This window comes from Barbus barbus, assembly GCF_936440315.1.
Source record: "Barbus barbus genome assembly, chromosome: 4".
Classification (NCBI taxonomy): Eukaryota; Metazoa; Chordata; class Actinopteri; order Cypriniformes; family Cyprinidae; genus Barbus; species Barbus barbus.
In genome coordinates, this window is record NC_136732.1 from 18,962,077 (window position 1) to 18,975,854 (window position 13,778).

The following is a 13,778-nucleotide window of genomic DNA, read 5'->3' on the forward strand; positions in this document are numbered from 1 at the left end:
CCCAAATGGGCAGTTCTTTAAAACATACTGTCTGGCACCATTATCTAACGCAGTAAAATCTGTGGAGAATATAAGAAAAAAAAAGACGAAACAGATTGTAGATATTCTTCCACCCTAGAGAGCTTGAAATGACAGTAGAGTTAGAGGGGAGGAGAAAAAGAGGACGGATAATAAGAGTATGAGAGAGACTGGACGAGGTGGGTGGTTTGGGGGTGTCACCTTATATCCCTGAATAATGCCATTTTGGGTCTCGGCAGGGGGTGGCTCCCACTGCACCTCCAGCTGTGTGGATGACAAAGTGTTGATCTGGATGTTCTGAGGAGCCACGGAGGGAGCTACGAAAGAGCAGAGGAGATACTGTAAATACATCACACTCAATCCCTCCAGCTAACCACTACAAACTGTGCCCTGAAAAATGAGATGCACTCATTCTGCTTTGGTGCCGGTGCCCAATCTGGAACCATTCCACGTTTCCACTTGTTCTAAACCTGTATGACATTCTTACTTCTGATGAACACAAAAGAAGATATTTTGAATAATTTGGCAAACCAAACAGTTGACTGTTTGGTTACCAACATTATTCAAAATATCTTCAGAGTTTCACTTTTGGAAGAACTATCCAGAAAAAGTGGAAACATCAGTTTCTGAACAAGAGCTGGTACTAGTGGAAAAGTAATATCAGATGAACACTGACTCCAGTGTGCCTGCCGCCCTCTGTTTTGTCTCTGTTAAATGTCATTCATTAAAGGGGCAAGGAATACATAATCCCCATCCGTCATAAATCAGCAACAGATGCAGCTACCCCAGACAGCAATCATCAAAAAAAAAGAACGAATTTAATAAGACCAAACCTGAAGGCAGAGCTAACTCCGGGAGCATGACAGCTCATCTATTTTAGGGGCTTGAAAGTTGAGTTTACGTGTAGTAAAGCGGGCTGACTCATTTATGAGCGAGAATAAATTACAGCTTTGGACAGTGGGGTTCAAGAGAGGCTGGCACGAGAGGCTCGACTGAATGAGCTGTTAAAATAAAGCACAGACAAGCTCAGTTCCAACATCTTAGGGAGCTGTCTTGCTCTCTACACAGGATGCATCCAAACCGAAACCTTTTCAAGTGAGATCTACATATAGATGACAACTCCATATGCCACACAACACTTCTCACATCAGGTGCACTGGAGACACAACAGTTGTGTCCCAAATGATGTACTATACACTATGCTCCTATTCACTGTTTTCTCAAACATCTAGTGAATGAGGTCTAAAAGGTTATTTTCATCCAGCATTGAAGCCTGATAGCCCTCCCTCTTTGGCTATGCAAAAAAAGCCGCTACAGTGGAGTGCTCAACATTCCACATCATATTTTCAGCTAAATAACTACTTTTTCTTGCTGGATTTTTCCAGTGTGAACTCACTACTCTAAAATTTTGGGTAAATCCTGCCTCTTGTGTTCGTGCGTGTTCTGCATTCGTGAATCAGTCTGAACGAACAATATGATGGCATTAATGGGAAGACCAATTTACTATACTTATATATCACCACTTTGTCAAGTCAAAATCTTTGATGACTGATGATCTGAAAACAAGTTTATAATGAAAAAGAACAACTGAACACCAGTTCATAAATAAAATATACAATTGTTAAAATATAATATATTTTTAAATTATTATTAAATTGTTATTTTTGAATAAATGTAAAAAGCTTATACTTGGTTTTAATAAATGGAATATCCTATTAATTACATTGTTAGTGTAAAAATACAATATAGATTTTTATTCTGGTAGTGTAAGTTACAAGAAAATGTGACTGGGACAGTATAAATAGAAATAAAAAAAATAATAAAAAATTCAGAACACCACTGCATATATATCAGCTACAAAAGCTTTGACACCAGTGTAAACCATCTAAGACCTTTAAAGAGGAAATATGTCAAAATAAGCAATTTATGCAACATATCAAAGTTTTAACCAGCAGTACAAAAAAAAAAAAAACAAACAAAAAAAACAAACTGTGGCAACAGTTTAAAAGTAACCCAGTTCTGTGGAAAAAACACAGACTTGGCAACCCTGAGTAAGGCCGTTGGGATGGCAGAAGCTTTAAGGGCAAAACACCCTTCACGCTTGCTCTCCGCCTCTTTCCCAGCCTACATCTCTCTGATCCCTCTCAGAGTATTCTTCAGATGTAGCCAACCTGACGTTAATCAGAGGGAAATTCATTTGTTTGTTGGGCTGTCCCCCCTCCTGCTGCTGGGAGTAATCTCCACGCCTGGCCCCTTCTAATGATGCTGTTAATAACCTGATGTTGATAACCCTGCCTGCTCCACCAGCTGCTTGAGTTCTTTATGACAGATTCATATTTACTGCTTCATTAAACCCCTTATGAGAGGAGGCCAAAAATGCTGCAAAGAGGTGAAGGAGGTAAAAAAAAACATGCACGCACACACACCCTATCCTGCCAAAACTCTCACCACGACTGCTTTTATTAATACTGTGAAGCTACTACAGAAATGCTACTTAGAATTCCATAAATAATCTTGGCAAACATTGGGCGAAATACAAAACTGTGCGGCGAGTAAGAGGCTTGACAACATCCTGTCTGCAGTGTCAGCCTGTTAGCACTGCTGGAGTGGAATTAAACAGCAAAAACGACAGTTTGCATTTGTAGCAATTTGCCTGCGTTCGATACTTTTAAGCATATGTTGGAAATGCGGACGTAATGCATCTATTTGCTAGCAGTGGGAGGATTGTTTTTCCACTAAAGGTCCTTTCATTGATCATATGAGATGCCCCGCGTGAATATAGATTTGTTTCGGGCTGTGTAGGTCATAAAAATCCTTTCTTTTGTGGTGTACCCAATAAAACAGCACAACAATTATCAGTTTTCCGTGGAATAGCTGGAATGTCATATCCGGGCTTCCTCTTTTGGCAGCTCATTAGACGAAGCGCTCAGCTCTTCAGCCAGGCAGCTGGATATTATTCAAATATACCAAAACAATACGACTGTTTTTAGTAACAAAACAACTTGAACTCAAATTGAAAAGCACTTTACAATTCAGCAGTACAAGCTAGCTGGCAGAAGCCTGATTGTAATGTAGGGAAGAACAGAGAGTTAAACCAGCCTTCAGTACAGCTTGAAACAGCAAACTCATCTATGAGCACACGCTTTATTCAGCCATCTTTTCATATCTCCAAGCACTCCAGATCCATGTGGTCCTCTTAGCACATCATCCTCAAGTCCTCTTTAAAAGAACCAAACTCACATCGGACTGAAAAGTGAAGAGACTGAAAAATATATATTTTTAATGCATTCACAGCAAGTAGTCCCAAATCTCTTTTTAGTCTACTAGAGTTTAATTTCACTTTCCATTCACACTGCTTTTTTAAATTTTTTAAAATTTGTACTGTATCATAACTGTATAATAATCATATCACACATCTATATATTTGTAGTTGTTGCAAAGACTGTAGAATACCCAAGACATGTCACTCGTATAGTTTTGAATGGGGAAAAATGCAACGCTCAATATGGCCGCTCAATCGCAGGAAGCCCCGCCTTCTGAATGAAAGAGCCAATTGCTAATCAGTAAAGTCAGCGCATCACTGCAGCTGCAGTTAGAAGTCCAGGTTGCTATAGAAACAGTCAACGCTCTGAGACGCGCACTCAGGACTGCGCATGATCTAGCCTGAGAAATAAGCTTTTTATAATGCTATTTGAGCAAAAGAAACAACATTTATGATACAGTTGTTGTCCGATTTCATTGGTGATTTCAAATATGAAATTTAATCGTAAGCTCAGTGAACAGTTTTGGAGAATTTGATGTTTCCTCATACAAAGTGATAGGAGCTGCACTTGAGCCCGAGAGGCGTTTCAAAGATGGCCGCCGAGTGACAGACTTTGGTTGTAGTTATTAATAACAACAACAATAATGAATTAGAAAAATACTTAATATTATTATACATTTCATATTATGGGGTGAATAATAATAATAATTATGAAAATAATAACAATAATAAACTTTTTAATTATTGAAAATTATTAATAATTTGTATGCATGTTTTTTCAAACTGATGTGTTCTACAGTATATGTAATATCTCATTCTGTCATTTGCAAAAACAAAAAACAGAATAAGCAGCACTTTGTAAGGTAATCTGTAATAGCCATATTTTTAGTTCATATTTAGATTCACACAAAAGTGAAAACAAGTTAAATGAAGCACTTTGTGTCCCCAATTCACTTTCAATTTTAGTTTGGTTTATTTTAAAGTGGTTGTTTTGAAGCCAATTTTTTTTACAAACCACTCTCAGATACCTGAAACTACATTTCAGTACTAATCAAGATTGCATCAGACAGTTATAACAAAGCTAATTGATCCAAAAATAGATCCAAGTCTAAAAATGGATTCAAACCCAGTCCTTTAGGTGGGTTTGTGTTTCTGTCACATTAGGCAGAAGCCCACCATAGCTCTGGCCGCTGTCCTTATGTACCATCTTCATGCCACTCCACTAAGGGAACACAATTCATATCTGTCAACTCATGTCATGCCTTATTCCCTGAAGGACTGGAGACAGAGCACATGCTGTCCTGTTCCTGGAGAGCATTACGGCACAGGCATCCATATCAAAAGAAACATCCATCGACAGTGGTCATCACCACATCTGTCAGGGTGGACCTGCAGAGATGTTTTACTGCAAATTTGCTCTCATTAAACTGGTTCTCCGGTGGGATGATGCCAGAAAAGCACGCTGGTCTGGGTTTGCCTCTATATTAGAGAAACAAACACAGTCCTCGACATAACCAATGGCCTGGATGAAGTGTGGGACCTGTTGGAACTGGATATTACCATTTTTCATCAAAAGTGTCTTTGCCACGTACACACTGCAAGTTTCAGGAGTGACAACCGCATTTAAATGCGGGAGTGAGTCCCGTAAATTATCGTTCCATGTGTGTACGGAACAGCAGTCACTTTCGCATTTGTAACTATAGCTACATTTTGGCATCTTGCGGGAGTGAATAAGAATTTAGCAATTTGGTATCTGCCATTTCTTTTGGCTAAAGACTCTTTTTGTCCGTCGATTTTAACTAAACTACCGCTGATAGACGGGCTGGGCTTTGTTTATGCTCTGGAGGCTGCTTTAGAGAGTACTGTCTTGCAGTGTTGCCATGTCCTCATATTTACAAGCGCTTTTAGGCATATTGTTTGGTCTTGGCTCATAAAGATAGGCACTTTATGGAGTTAATAAAGTGGTCTGGTGCGGACATAAGATATATAATGTTTTTGTGTGTGTTGTAAAACAAAGCATTTGGGTGTTTTAGTGTTTTTTGTGCTTGTCCTTGTTTGTTGTTTTTTTTCTATGAAGATTTGGCACCACTGACACTAACGGATGGCTCGTGAGCGCAACTAGTTCCGTGTCAAAATGTGCTAAGGTTAAGACTTCTTTCACTGTCACTATCTGTATTTTTCGGGAGTTAATGTGGTTGTCGAATGCGGTTGTCACTCCCGTATTTTAGTGAATTATGTGTGTACAGAATGCGATTAAGGAGTAAAAGGTGAACTGCAGTGTGTAAGTGGCCTTTATGAATTTATAGCAGTTATCACATAGCCTTATAGTTTATAGATAATATAAACTATAAGGTAGAGAGACTAATAGGTAGAGAGACTCACATCATGGTGCCAGGACAACTGTCTCTCTCTGAATGTGAGCAAAACTAAAGAGCTGATCATGGACTTCAGGAAGAGACAGCAGCAGCCCTACACTCCTCTTATGATCAGTGGGACCCCTGTGGAGAGGGTGAGTAGCTTCAAGTACCTCGGTGTAAACATCTCCGAGAACCTGACTTGGACTACACACATCCAAACACAGGTTAAGAAAGCCAGGCAAAGACTGTACCATCTGCGACAGCTGAGGAAATTCAGGGTCTCACCAGCAATCCTGAAAACTTTCTATTCAGGGACCATAGAAAGTGTATTGACTCAGTGCATCTCAGTGTGGTATGGAAACAGCTCCAATCAGGACTGCAAAGCACTACAGAGAGTTGTGCGCTTAGCTGAGCGCATCTCAGGGTCTGCTCTCCCCTCTCTGCAGGACATCTACCTCAAACGCTGCAAAAATAGAGCTGTCAAAAAAACTCAAATCACCCTGCTAACCGTCTATTCACTTTGCTTCCATCTGGTAAGCGCTTCCGTAGCCTGATGGCAAAGACTGAGAGACTTAGGAGGAGCTTCTTCCCCCAGGTCATCAGGCTCCTAAACTCTAACTCTGTGTCATAACATCACTTGACTCATGTAAATATCACCATATCAATAAGCTATTCATAATTTTTCTCTACCTCATATTGCTGCTATTATATACCCTGTACAACTTTTTTGCACATTATTTTGCACATTCCTCTTAGTACTATTTAAGTCAACAACATACTGACCTGCACATTTATATTTATATTTTTATCTATCTTTTTATTTTATTCTTTTTATTTTATTTTATTTTTTTTATTTTTGTTTTTCTACTTTTCTTCTCTTAATATTTGTATACTTTATAATTGCACTGTCCTTGGAGCGGACCTGACCTACATTTCACTGCTGGTTATACTCTGTATAATTGTGTATGTGACGAATAAAACTCTTGAATTACTTGAATTACTTGAATTATATTAACTGAAATAACTAAAATAAAACAAAATAGCAACTGTTGGATTATATACAGTACACCGTATAGTTTCAAGGTAATATTGCAAAACAAAACAAAACAACCCCCCCCCCCCCAAATAAATAAATAAATAAAATAGCAACAGCTTGTGATAAAATGGATATTATTATGATTACCAATATTATTCAAACATGTTTTGCTTCAAATATTTTGATAAAGAAACAGCTGGGTATTTCTTAACAACAAATAGCCACTTTTTCATGCCAGAAGTGCATAGCAATCGCAACATCAAATATACATTGATATTTTTCAAGTGTCTTTATGAATTCATAGTAGTGCTGTCAAACGATTAAGCACATCCAAATACACACACAAACGTATATATTTCAGAAAAATATGTTGTTTATATATTAAATATATTTATTAATAATATAAATTATATGAATATAAATATATACAGTGCCCTCCATAAGTATTGGAACAGTAAAGACAAAATTGCTCTGTTGGCTGTGGAGTCAAGACATTTGCAAATATGATTAAAAGATGAATATGAGACAAAACTACAGAATGTCACATTTTATTATTAGCCGTTTCAACACATACATGTTTTACCAAATAAAAAGAACAGCACTTTTAGAGTTCATCCCTCTATCTGATGGGAGCATAAGTATTGGGACAGTTGAACATAAGGCAGATATAAAACATTAAAAGCTATAATTTAGTTGCAGATCCCTTGCGCACAATCACAGCAGTGAGTCTGTGACCCATAGACATCACCAGACTCTTGGTCTCATCCTTTGAAATGCTTTTCCCAGCCTTTAATGCAGCCAATTCCAGTTGTTGCTTGTTTTGGGGAGTTTCTGTCTTTCCTCTCCTCTCCAGCTGGTGAAATTCATGTTCAATCAGATTTAAATCTGGAGATTGACTTGGGCAATCTAACACTTTCCATTTCTTTTTCCTTATAAATTCCTTGACTGAACTGGCAGGGTGTTTTGGGTCATTTTCCTGATGCAATATGAAGCACTTCCCAATGAATCTGGTGGCATTTTCTTGAATATTGGTAGGCAAGATGGTTTTGTACCCTTCCAAATTCATTCTGCTACTGTCATCATACATTAAGTCATCAGTAAAGTTGAGAGGGCCTGTTCCAGAGACAGCCATGCATGCCCATGCCACGACAACACCTCCACCATGCTTTACAGATGAGGCTGTATGCTTGGGATCATTTGCAGTTCCCCTTTTTCTCCACATTTTTGCTTTTTAATCATTTAGATAAAGGTTCATCTTCGTCTCATCGGTCCATAAACACAGTTCCAAAACTCTTCTGGCTCACCTTTGTGCTTTTTTGCAAACTCTACTCTTGCCTTTCTATTTTTGGTGCTGGTCAGAGGTTTGCATCTTGCTGTGTAGCATCTGTAATTCTGTGTCAAAGTCTCCTGAGGACAGTAGATTGTCAGAGCATCACCCCAGCTTTCTGGAAGTTGTTGGTGATTTTACAGACACGTCTTTTAGGATTCATTTTCACAACTTTTATGATTTGTCTGTCATCAACTACTGTAGTTTTCTCAGCCGATCAGGTCATTGTTGGTTGCTGGTGGTTTCCAAACTCTTGATTTCTCCATGCCCTTTGTTTTTGCTAGAGCTCTAACTGACTTCCTCTTTTCTTTTAGCATCTAAATTGCTTGCTTTTCTCTCAAAGTAAGCTCCCTTGTCTTCATCCTGGTTTGTGTGTGTCATCATCGAATGCAAGATTCAGAATGCAGAAGTAATGGATTTAACTGATACAACACATTCCCTGCTTTTAATATCTGAAGAATTAATGCAACAGGACACAGCCAGTCGCTTAGAAAGACCTGTGAGGCAACTGTTCCAATACTTATGCTCCCATCAGATAGAGGGATGAAACTCTACAAGTGCTGAACTTCTTAGCTGGTAAAACATCTATGTGTTGAATCCCCCAATAATAAAACGTGACATTCTGTAGATTTGTCTCATATTCATCTTTTATTCATATTTGTATATGTCTTGACTCCACAGCCAACAGAGCAATTTTGTCTTTACTGTTCCAATATTTTGGAGGGCACTGTACATGTAAATACATGTAAATATTTTCAAAATATACACTGTATGTGTGTGAATTTATCAGGGCTTGAAAACGAAAAAAAAATGTCAATCGGTTCACTCCGAGCAGAATCGATATTTTAACGTTTCCGTTCCTGCGTTCCTCTGTATTATTACCGTTCCGAAACCGGTTTGAGTAGAACAAAATAACGGTTAATACCGTTATTTTTTAAATGGTCTTTGCCTATAATAATAATAATAATAATAATAAAGTACTGTGTTTTCTTTACACAAAAAGAAAAATAAATAAATAAAAAAAATACAGAAAGAGATGGTATCTTAACCCGCTGCGCTAATAGGCTATACAGCATCATCTTTTCTAGATTTTTACATTTATAAATGTAGGCTACTAAACAAAATAAAAAAATCTATTAATGCTTTAAAGACATTAAAGAATTTTTTAAAGATGTTTGCTGCAAATTGTAAAAAAAAAAAAAAAAAAACGTTACTTGTATAAAATGTTTTGAGGGGAAAAAAAACAAAGGCTAAGCCTGCATTTTATTAGCCTATTATTCAGAAATGATGTAGGCTAAAATGCCGGTAAATCAAAAATGTTTACAAACATTATAAACACTAGGGATGTGCGCTACGACTAATTTGACTGTCGTTTAAACGGAAGTTTTGTATCCGACTAGTCGACTAGTCTAAAAGCTAGAAAGCCCCCAAAAAATGGCAAAAAAAGTGCGTGTGTCTATATAACAGCCTACACTTGAAATACTTAAATCTTTGACTCACACTGTCAAATCCCTCAATTAATTCTGCTAAAAATAGGTCATGATTATGCTTGCCTCGCGTTATCATCATTTAATATTAGGCGGTCGTTAAACAGAAAAAAATAAAGAGCATACACTCAACAGAGCCCTGCACGGCCCTCAAATTTAGGCCCTGGCCCGAGACGCTCAGGCTAGGCCCGGCCCACGTCGACAGCTTATCAGAATTTCCGACCCGAGCCCTTTTTTCCCCCCTTCTCCTAAAACAGTTTAAACTACTGTTTCGGCTATTAAAATAGTTCCGTTTTGTGTGTAATGGCAAAATTATTATATTTAGTTTAGTTTTTTTATTAAGTTAATTTAGAAAAACGTTGGGAGCATTTTTGTTCATTAAATAGCCTATACGTTTTTTTTTTTTTAAAGTAACGACCAAGCGGCCAGCGGCATGAGCTGATCATAGCCTATGTTTGATAAATTTAGCCTTCTCATATCATCACGACTTGCCTAAAATAAAATCTATAGATATACTAGAACAGTTCAAGTATATAACAATGTTTAAACATTAAACCTGCTATAATAATAATGTGCGCTAGCCTATATGTAAGTTTGTGCGGAGAGTGGAAGCTAAAGCGCGCTCTGCAGGACATGGAGACACCAGCAAACACTTGCATTGCTTTCAGTGGAAACAAATTAAAATAGCCTACGCCGTCATTTTTTGTTTGTTTGTTTGTTTGTTTGATAAAGGTAGGAATAATACATCATTCCGACCTGTAAAGGGTCTACTTGTATTTGTGCGCACTCACAATACCAACAAAAGGTAGTTCTTTTATAAAACAAAGAAAACAAACATGATGTGCTTTCTGCCGTCTTGAACAGGAGCGCTTCACAAAAATGAACCGAAGCTGAGCGAATACATGCCTCACAGACATGATAAATATATCTATAGAAAGCTTTAAATTATCACTTAACGAAATAAAAAATAGAAAACAAAAACTCTTTTATTATAATCTTAATCATAATCAATAAAGATGCATTTCTCTCTAAAGGCGCGTCTAATGAGGAGACGGTGAGTCAGGATCAGCAACGTCATCCTTGCGACACAGACTCAGAAAACATTAGTTTATTAGTAAATAATTCAAATATCTCCTTACTATTTCCCGCAGACACATTCATGGTTATGTTTGCTGGGGTTTTGCAGCAAGCTTTAGCCTATTGCGTGCATTTGAACGTAGAACTATTCAGCTGCGCTGAAGTCACCTGCTGCTGCTGCGGGACACTAAACACCATCGAGCTGCTCTCAGTCGTGTGGTCTCCTGTTGTTTCCACCAGCGCGGTGATTTTTTTTTTCATCACTAATCGATAGATGTCTACAATATAAAAATAATTTTGCAGGACACTCAACATAAACCGGTGCATAGCTTATTTATTCAGATCGGCTGGAGCAATGCAGAAATGGAAAATCAATCAATAGACTGACAGAATTCTTCATTTTCATATAAAGTTAGCCTACATATAAAAACAAAAGTAAAAAAAAATAGGAACGTTTATCAAGGAATAGCATTAAAATGGCTTTAAAAATTTACTTCATGTTGGCTATATTGTCTAAAAACAAAAGAATGCTAGTTTTACTTACTCCATGCACATTTGTTAACGTGGTCTGGCGAAAGACTGGACTAGATGATTCTGCACTTGAAAAAAAAAACAAAACAAAAAACTCGCTCGGCAGGAACTGAAGTCACAGGCACGCAGAGAGTTTCGAAAAGAGCCTGGAAATCCCGCAGCACCACCGAAGTGGGTCTTTGTTCAGAAGAATAGATCGCGTGCATGGGATCACGGACCGCAGCGACGTATGAAAGATTGACATTGCTGGCTTTGGCTAGCCTCCAAGCTAACGCATAGGTCTTTCTGTGGTCATTCTAAGCTCGCCGCAACTGACGTGAAGACAAGGCATGAGAGGTCTGAGGTAAAAATGTAGTTTCTGCCCAGATATGCTTTTAAAAATATTTAAATATTTTGATATGTATTCTTTTTCAAAAGTTTTATTTTAACTTATTTAAAATGTTTTAAAATGTAACGTTAAAATGATGGTAATTTGAATGATAAAATGTTTTTTGGGTTTTTTTTTTTTTTTCTCTCGTGTAATCGACTATTGTTTTCAGTGTCGACTAGTAGGAGATGTACCGTTTAGTCGACTAGTCGTCTAGACCCGCACATCCCTAATAAACACAGTAATTAGTTTCTCTCCACAACAAATCCTCTAAACTTAAGGATAGCCTATAGTCTATAAAAACGTCATTCCAAAAACAAATTAAAGGTGAAACTGATGCCTACCTCTCTCACTCGGCACGAATCCAAATGTTTCCATATTCTCGACGTATAGCCTACTAAAATATTATTTATTGGCTTTTACTTTCATCGAAGCACCGCTGGTGTGTAAGATCTGTTGAATCCATCTTACACTGACATCGGATAAACGCTAACGCCGGTGTTCTGACGATTTGTGCTACCCTGTCAGATTTTCCATTAAAACAGATGGTAGCAGAATTCATTGCCATTGCGACTAGGGTTCACAGCTGAGCACGGGCGGGCATTTCACTCGCTGGATGCGTCACCATCACATTTGTATAGTCTGTACTACTTGAATTCGTGATTGGTTGACAGCAAATTTAAAATATTAAATGGAACGATAAAATAACGTTATTAACCGGTTAATGGCCATTTCAAATTTTCGATTCTGTTCGGAACTATAAAATTTGATTTAGTTTCCGTTTCCGGTTCTGTTCCAGTCAAAATTTCGTTCGTTTCCGGTTTTCGTTTTCGTTCCTTGAACCGGTTCAGAGCCCTGGTATTTATATATACATAATGCATGTGTGTGTACTGTTTATATTTATTATGTAAACAAAAACTTTTATTTTGGATGCGATTAATCGCTAATAAACACCAATTTATAGCAATTATGGAATCACATGGCCTTATAGTTTACAGATAATTTTAACTAAAAAAACTTTAACTTTGATAAAATAAAATAGCAACTATTGGACTATATACACTATATAGTTTCAAGGTAATCTTGCAAAAAAACAACAGCATAGCAACAGCTATTGTGGGACTATATATTTGCAAACAAAATATTTATTTTGATAAATTAAGAATTAAAACAATTAATTTTAATAAATTAATATTTATTTTGACACAATCGCTTACCTGCTTCCCCAACAAACACCTCTACCGGAGCGCTTGGAGGGCTTTCGCCAATGACGTTGTAGGCAGTCATCACAATTTCATAGCGTCTGTATTTCTGCAACTCTAATGAGAATTCAAAATTACAAACAGAAGATCCATAAGGGTGCTTGAAAGGCGCATCTTGGCTTTGAGACAGCAGATAAGAAGAATGGGAATACATCTGGGTAGAAACAAAAGCATCTCTGAGATAACCACCTACTGTTCCATATCAGTGTGGATACAGAACAGTTTGGGTGTGATCTTGGAAAGGAATGGCATTACTCTTTCCAAACTCTTTGAAAAATATTGAAGAGATGGTAAGATGGGAGACTGAGAGCACATGCAAGTCTCAGGTCTGAGGCGGTGCGCAATGGGATTCACTTTGAGAATATCTCGGGGCCAAAATGTTCCTGGTCAGAGTAGATGGATTAGAGGAAGAACCTTGTTCTCTGAACAGGAAGAGTATTAGGGATTACACACTTTGCCAAAGGGAGTTTGAATATTTTGGACTTCAAAGCAGACTGACGTAAATGAGAAAGATGGCTATATGAAACTTACGCGTTAGCTCGAATTCGGTTAATGAAGGATTGCTGACAGTCTTCACAGTGCTTTTGGCTGAGGGAGAAAGAGAAAACGATGAGGAATACATTACTGGAGAAGCAACAGAGATGAAAAGCACAAATCAAAGGGATATTTCATCATGGCAGTAAATCTTTGCTTTTCAAAGTTGCTCATCACACACTTCTCCAAGAGATTGATGAAATTCCACAATGCTCATCTAGCGCTCCAATCAAAACCCGCAAGAAACCAAAGCCAGTCAGTGATTAATGATTCAACAGTCAATATACAGTACTAAATCACAAGATGGGGTGCATTAGGGACCTAATAAGATTTTTTGAACATATACTGATCCAACATCACTTGGGTAAAATTAAAGAAAAATCTGAACGTACGCATGACTGGTCATTCCTTTTATACAGTTTCTTTTGAGTGCTGTAACTTAAACAAATATGCCTTTGTAGCTTTACAAAAGAGCTTCTGTTTGAGGTTATCTTCTGGTCAAACTCAGACACTTTATTTT

At 37.6% G+C, this 13,778-nt stretch overlaps 1 protein-coding gene across 2 annotated transcripts in view; it reads right to left on the bottom strand.

The window, feature by feature from the left end:
* Window positions 1-13,778, bottom strand: part of LOC306868710 (protein sidekick-1-like) — a 377,664-nt gene that overhangs the window by 18,643 nt on the left and 345,243 nt on the right. For both annotated transcript variants that reach the window (XM_079415005.1, XM_079415004.1), the window contains exons 34-36: window positions 13,256-13,312; window positions 12,680-12,781; window positions 220-335 (exon numbers count right to left, since the gene is read on the bottom strand). In XM_079415005.1, coding sequence (XP_079271131.1) covers window positions 220-335; window positions 12,680-12,781; window positions 13,256-13,312 — 275 coding nt within the window. The remainder of the gene's footprint in view (window positions 1-219; window positions 336-12,679; window positions 12,782-13,255; window positions 13,313-13,778) is intronic.